Genomic DNA, 7,265 nt, shown 5'->3' with positions numbered 1-7,265 from the left:
TTTATAAATTATTATTTTATCAATTATCTATTATATTTATTAACAATCAAATACAAAAATAACAACCAATTATATCCTCCATTCATCCTAATAATTTTAATTGAATAAAAAATTAACTTTGATCTCGTTACGTTCGTCTATGGCTTCCAAATCGTGTTTCCTTAAAATTCAATCCATTGGTTTACACTATATCACAAAACAATCGATTGAAAGTTGTAAGGTAGAATGGTAAAAAGCTTAAACCAATCGATTGTTTATACTTTCCAATCGAATGAATGCCTCAAAACAATCAATTGTTGTTGTTAGTCAATCGATTGAATTCACGAAAACAACATGAATTTGCCAAATACAATCGATTGGAAAGTGATGACATTGAAGTTTTAGCCAAATTCAATCGATTGGTAATGTAATCCAATCGATTGAAAGGTGATGAAGTTGAATGTTTTGTCAATTTCAATCGATTGGTAAGGGTACCATCTACTCAATAATTAAACGTAAATTAAACGTAAATTAATATATTATTCAAATACACCCATAATAATTAAACGTAAATTAATATATTATTCAAATAAAATATTTGTTAGATCAGATTTTTTTTTGCTAAAACTTTTGCTGCAACTGTTACTTTTATATTGCAAGCAATAGTATTTTTTCACAGCTGATCAGTAGAGTCAAAGAAAGCCTTCATCTGTGCTGCCCCCACCTCATCAGAAACCCAAACAGCACCCCGTCCGCCAGCGCGAGGTCTTCTGCTGTTATCACAGGTATTCCATCGTCTTTGGGCGACACCCTCGTCTGTTGCAGAATCTCTGCCGAGAGCATCTCCAGCATCCTGTAGAGAACCACTTCCACTCCCTCAACGCCGTCCACGCCCTTCTTCAGCCTCCTTGCTAGGCCTTCCACGTGCCCATACATTGAGTAAAACATAATGAAGATCCTCAGCCTCGTAGCAGCGGCAGCCACCCCATTCGACGACGCTTGGCCGTTTTTGGTGGTGTCATCTGTGGAAAAATTGAAAGAGACGGTTTAATTGGGATTGCTGCAACATCTTCTTTCAAGTGAAAGAGAGGGTTTGGGTGTAGAACAGTTTTAGAATTTGAATTGAAAATTGAAATTTTTTAAAATCAATCTGAAGTCGCGCAATCATCCAATCAAAAAGCTAGCATTTCCGCTTTCTCCAGCTAAATGGTGGTTTTGGGATTGCTGCTCGATTCACTCCATTCAACCCACTGGACAAACAACTCCCCCAGGCACCTTACACCAGGTAAGAAGTTCTTGTTGAGGATGGAGATTGCTGAGGCCACTCTTGTCTTTGTTACAGCAAAAAGCCAAAAACAACAGGACCTTGCAACAGTGGAAAAATGGCAGGGTACGTAATTACTAAGGTATATATAGAAAAGGATTGTAATTTCAATAGAAATAAAGACACGTGTCAATTGGAGAAGTGCAAAAAATAGTTAAAAAATTGACAGATGTTGAAATATGTGAACGGGTGTTACTGTTTTGCAACTTCTAATAAAAAGATAAATATGAGTGTCGCACGTCAAGCATACGCATATTACTGAGTTTGAATGAAGAAAACAATTAATTAGGCCAATAATAATATCTGAATGTAGATATAGATATATATGTAGGTAGAAACCGCCGGTTTCCAATTTACAAATCAAATTTTTCATACCAAATACACCTAATTTTCAAATTAAAAGTTACCGGTGAAATGTTTTAAATATTTAAAGATAGTTATATATTTTACAAGGTGCGTGTTGATATGTAGTTTCAGTTACTGATGAGTGATGAGTCCCATTGTTCTTGCCACTACGCTTGAACGAACAGAACGTGTGGGAAGCAGATAAATTCTACATGGGACCAGTTTCCACTTGGATCAAATATTTGAAACTTTGTGCTGAATTTGTGCTGAATCCTTCTCTTGATTTTTTTTTTGTCATGGCAGGTATAGGATGCATCCAGAGATATGCAAATCCTCTTCAAGCACTAAATAGGAGCCAATTATCTTGCAAATCAGCACCATTTTACTAGACCAAGTGTCTTGGCCTTTATGTATTCTATATCATTGATTTTTTTTTTGGTGACTCTATGACTGATTTGAAAATAGCTTAAGAAGGTTGTAGTCCGTCGTATATGATTAGAACATGAAATCTTTTTAATGAATGTAAAACCGAAAAATCGAACCAAACCAACCGATTTTAATTGGATTGGTTGGTTTCGATAAAAAAACGGAACCAAGCCGAACCGAAGAATTAATACCAAATTGGATTGCATGACTTTTCTTCCAAAAACCGAACCAAACCGCAAACCGAACACCCCTACCTCACTTTAAGACCAAAAAAAAAAAAAAAACTGAATCTGAAACTTGAGAAGGGAGAGCATATATACATAAACAGTTACTTAGCTAGTAGCTACTCACTCTCTCTTCACTTGAGCTGTGAAAAAAAATAATGTATTCGTGCATTCCTCCTCACCAACTTTTTCTTCAGTTGCATTCGCCGAGTTCCCAAAACCCAAAGGTGCATTTCGAATGTCTCTTTCTTTATGATCGTTGCGTGTTTGGTTGCTGAGTAAAGTGCAGTTTCTTAGATCATTTTTCATTTGCAGGTTTTCCCCTCACGTGTTCCTTCTTCTCCGCGGAATTTGAGGATCTGCACTGTTTCAATGAGTAAGGCTTCAAGTTACATACCAGCTGCTCCAATTTTTCTTCCTGAAGGACCTTGGAAGGAGGTTAGTTGTCATATTCATCATTCATCACAATTGTTGTCATTAGCATTCATCGCATTAGGTTGAATTTGGTTAGTATAGTGATAGTAAAAACTTGTCTCTTTGTTTTTAGTTTCTCTATCTGAGTGCCTTCTCCACTCTATTTCTCATTCCAAAAGCAGCCTTAGATAAGGGTCCTTTGAATGTGTTTCTAGAAAGGGTTAAAGAAAAACAAGAATTTATAAAGTGGTAGTCAGTTTGAATAAGTTTCTCCAAAACATAGAAATACAAGACTGAATTAAACTGCTGTGTACTTTTACCATGTATCCAATCAATTTTTTACATTTTTAAGACTTTTAACTTTGTGAATAATTAAGCATTTAAGCCAAATACTTTTTCTGATATGACAATACATAAATCGGATGTCTGCATAATACCTTTTTGCATTGACAATAATGACAAATTAAATACTAGAAATACATGGTTTTTATTCTTTTTTTTTTCTTTTGAAACCATTGATAAAGTATAATCTTAAAAGTACTTTTAAAAAAATGATCATAACACACCTTCAATTCTTTTCAGAAAAGTTTCTCTTTTGAATGATGTGTTGTTTGTGCTAGCTTCCTGTTATTTTACTATATTCGGAAGTCGCATTTTTTTTATGATGAAAGAAATACGTTTATTGACTAGAAAATTTGCTCTTCTTGGTCATGCATTGGATGCCTAATTATAGTTTATTTGCTATTAGATTCCCTTTCTAGGCCCAAAGCAATGTATGCTTTCAATTCTCGAAATGGGATGTTATGATATTATATCTTCTTCTATTCAAGGTTACTTGAAATGGACAATATGCAAGTTGGTTTACCGGTAGTTGAATATATGATTTTGATCATTCAGATTCCAGGAGGAGTTACTGCTGCAGAGGGATTTAAAGCTGCCGGAATGTATGGAGGATTACGTGCCAAAGGAGAAAAGCCCGACCTTTCACTTGTTACGTGTGACGTTGATGCTATATCTGCAGGTTTGCTTGTCTTGTGGAATTTTAACTCAAATCAACTTGAGTATGGCATGCACTTCATATAATTGGATTTTCTTCAGGGTCATTTACAACAAATGTGGTTGCTGCTGCACCAGTATTATACTGCAAAAAGATATTAGATATTTCAAAAACTGTAAGAGACTTCTACTTTTGTTGATTTCCTTTTCAAGATGCAGCCGGTATTGTACCAAATGTGTTACACAGCTTATGCAGTAACTAACCTTGTCAATATCTGATGAGCTGGTATCTTTTCCAAGCTCCTGTGCAAAATGCTTTCACTGTCCTAATGTATATTTGAGCAGTTTTTCTGTCAAGAAATGGATGGTTCCTCAACCATGAGCTGAAATTCTAATAGCATGCATTGTGCTGTTGTTCCTTGGAAACTCTATCCTTCTTGCTTGATTGCCTGCTAATAAGTCAATTTTGGTACTTGTCAGGCACGGGCTGTAATAACTAATGCAGGCCAAGCAAATGCAGCTACGGTAAGATATCAAAACTATTTGTTTCATGTGCCTATGAATAATATTCAATAGTCCACTGAAGTGTGATCTAATCAAGTTACTTTAGTGCATCAATGAATGCTCTCTATGAACTTGATTCATTTGAACTTTTTCGAGTGAAGATTAATAAACATTTGGTTGCTAAGGCCCTTAATATCTGCAGGGTGAAGCAGGTTATCAGGACATGTTAGAATGTGTGGAAAGCCTTGCCAAGGTATGCATCCTTATTAAACAGATTTTGCTAACGGTGCTCCATGTCAAAAGGACTTGGTCTTAGTCAGTATTGTAAATTTCATGATTACAGCTTCTGAAAGTGAAGCCAGAAGAAGTATTAGTTGAATCTACTGGTGTAATTGGTCAAAGAATAAAGAAGGTAAATGCAGAATCTCTATGCACTAGTTTTCTGTCTGCTTGTGTTTAACTTTGTAACTGGACAACTACTTAAGCATTCCAACAAGCAGAAATTCTGTTTGCCACACTAATCACTTCTCATTTCCTTGCAGGGGGCATTTTTAAGCTCACTTCCCACATTAGTGGGTTCACTTTCATCTTCAGTTGAAGGGTAATTCCTATATTCCATGATTACACTTCTGAATTTTACAAATGGCATGCTATCATGTTAAGAAACTAACTTTTTTTCCTTAAAAATTATTTTCGTCTGAGAAACATTGTTGTGTCTACTTTTCAATACATTTTTTCCCCTCCTTTTTATAATCTTATCATTTTGCTTGCATACAGGGCAGATGCTGCAGCAGTGGCAATCACAACAACGGACCTTGTTAGCAAAAGCGTGGCAATTGAGACTTTGGTATCACTGTTTCCTCTTTTAATTGAAGGTTCATACAATCAATTTGTATTTACCTACTGTAGCATATATATGTAAAGTTTGTAACACATGCACACATTTATATAAATTGCAACATTGTCATGTTTTGGACTCTAGATCATTTGGATGAATTGTTGATATGAACAATATGGGCCAAATTCATTTGGCTAATGGAAGAGCAAATAAAAAAATTGAGTATTTTGGAATTTCTGTGCAATCAAGCGCCTTAATACAAGCCATAATAGGATGTTTCATACTTTCATTTAAATGTGACCTGTATAGCTTGAGCCTTGTTAATGGTAGTTGGGAAGAAAAAGTAGAGGGACCATAGTTGCATGCATTTATTTGTATGGAAAGTAGTCTTGATAGGTAATTATGTATAATAGCTAGCTATAATTTCATCAACTTCAAATTTTCTAGACAGAAATCTTTAACTCTTTTTAAGTTTTGGTAGTTAATGGATTATGTTTGGTTCATAACAATATTTTATATTCCTTTTTTTTTTTTTGTGGTGTTGGTTAGGTTGGAGGGACTAAGGTAAGGGTTGGGGGAATGGCAAAAGGCTCTGGGATGATCCATCCAAATATGGCTACCATGCTCGGGGTATGTCTAACATGATGCTTCTTTCTCATTTGAAATATATGGTTTTTCCAGTCTAATCCTTAAACTATATCTACCCTAGGTAATAACAACTGATGCCCGGGTAACCAGCGATGTTTGGAGAAAGATGGTGCAGGTTGCTGTGAACCGAAGTTTCAACCAGATAACTGTATGTAATTTTCACTTTGTTCTGGAACTGCAAATTCATTTAGTTATGTTGTATCTAAATTTTATATTTGATATTCTGTATATATCAGAATAACGGTGTTGCAATAATTTTACAATTTTAATTTTCTGTGTTGCTTTTAATGTAAAAGGGTCATATACTCATTATCTCCATAAAAAGATATTGCTTTTCTGAGATTTGACCATGTTATGGATTGTGGCTAATTCTTACCTTGTTTTTGCAACATTTTACTACAGGTAGATGGAGATACTAGTACTAATGACACTATTATTGCTTTGGCTAGTGGGTTATCTGGGTTGGGCTGTATTTCTTCACTAGACAGTGATGAGGCTACTCAACTTCAGGCATGCCTAGATGCGGTAAATTTGATCTTCTACATTGTAACGATATTATAATTTCATACTCCATTTTTTGCTGTTGAATAACTTAAAATAATGATTTACTTCTACACTTACAGATAGCTTAGATTTCTAGTAAAACTGGAAATGGAAGTACTATGGGCTTTTAAATTTAGATTCTTTGTAACATGGGGAGATGGTGCATCGTTATGCCGCTATTGTGTGTGCATAAGTTACGAAGCTAGGATTTAGTGATTTCTATGCTGAATTCATAACATTTAGACTACTTTACTTGGGGGTTAATGGGTAGAAAAACGAAAAGAATGCAAAATTTCATGAATTTTGTTTTTATAAAAGAATCAGTGTTCCATGATTCCCTGTAATTCTTCAAAAATGACCTCCTAGTTTTGATTGCCCTTTTCAGGTAATGCAAGGTCTTGCCAAATCAATAGCTTGGGATGGAGAGGGGGCAACGTGCCTCATTGAGGTATGCTTCTTTGAATGAAGCATATTTTTGCTTGATCGTGCTATTACATTATATTATAATATTCCCCAATGATAATACTAGACTTCCTTTTTTCTCCAATGTTTATATTTCCTAGAGGTATAGATTTCATTCTGCACTTATTATCTCAACAAATCCTCTTTATTCAAATATTTTTAGTTGCCCAACAAGTAGGCATGGCTCAAGAGTAATATAAAAAACAATATATATATCATTCTTTCTCCGCTTCTCTGTTTTCCTCCGCTGCTTTTTCTGTTTTTAACTGTCTGGCTCAATATCCATGTTCATATTATTTTCCCCCAAGATACATAAGCCATTGCTGATATCTTGCAAGGCCATGTGATCAGATTTTCCCTTTGTTTTCTGCCTTTTCTGTGGTTTGATAGATGTGTAACCCAATTTTGTGGTCTTGTTGATGTTGATTATAGTTTGAATGAGGACTCAATCCTTCTTGGTATATATGTATCATCAAATTTGCAGGTCAATGTAGTGGGTGCAGATAGTGAGGCTGAAGCTGCAAAAGTTGCTCGTTCTGTTGCAGCATCTTCACTTGTAAAG

At 35.2% G+C, this 7,265-nt stretch overlaps 1 protein-coding gene across 3 annotated transcripts in view; it reads left to right on the top strand.

Moving 5' to 3' along the window:
- The window catches only part of LOC107625157 (arginine biosynthesis bifunctional protein ArgJ, chloroplastic), a gene marked incomplete at its 3' end in the record, with an annotated part of 10,855 nt that extends 3,590 nt beyond the window's left edge, over positions 1-7,265 (top strand). The window contains 14 exon segments of one of the 3 annotated variants that reach the window (XM_021115699.1): positions 2,399-2,525; positions 2,614-2,736; positions 3,610-3,733; positions 3,811-3,884; positions 4,189-4,233; positions 4,415-4,465; positions 4,556-4,624; positions 4,755-4,813; positions 4,990-5,059; positions 5,600-5,680; positions 5,760-5,846; positions 6,101-6,223; positions 6,627-6,689; positions 7,188-7,265. In XM_021115699.1, coding sequence (XP_020971358.1) covers positions 2,457-2,525; positions 2,614-2,736; positions 3,610-3,733; positions 3,811-3,884; positions 4,189-4,233; positions 4,415-4,465; positions 4,556-4,624; positions 4,755-4,813; positions 4,990-5,059; positions 5,600-5,680; positions 5,760-5,846; positions 6,101-6,223; positions 6,627-6,689; positions 7,188-7,265 — 1,116 coding nt within the window. 3 annotated transcript variants of the gene reach the window in all.

The sequence above is a fragment of the Arachis ipaensis genome, chromosome B02 (genome assembly GCF_000816755.2).
Source record: "Arachis ipaensis cultivar K30076 chromosome B02, Araip1.1, whole genome shotgun sequence".
NCBI classification, from domain to species: Eukaryota; Viridiplantae; Streptophyta; class Magnoliopsida; order Fabales; family Fabaceae; genus Arachis; species Arachis ipaensis.
The sequence above is the reverse complement of the archived record's forward strand: the minus strand, read 5'-3'. Positions and strand labels throughout refer to the sequence as shown.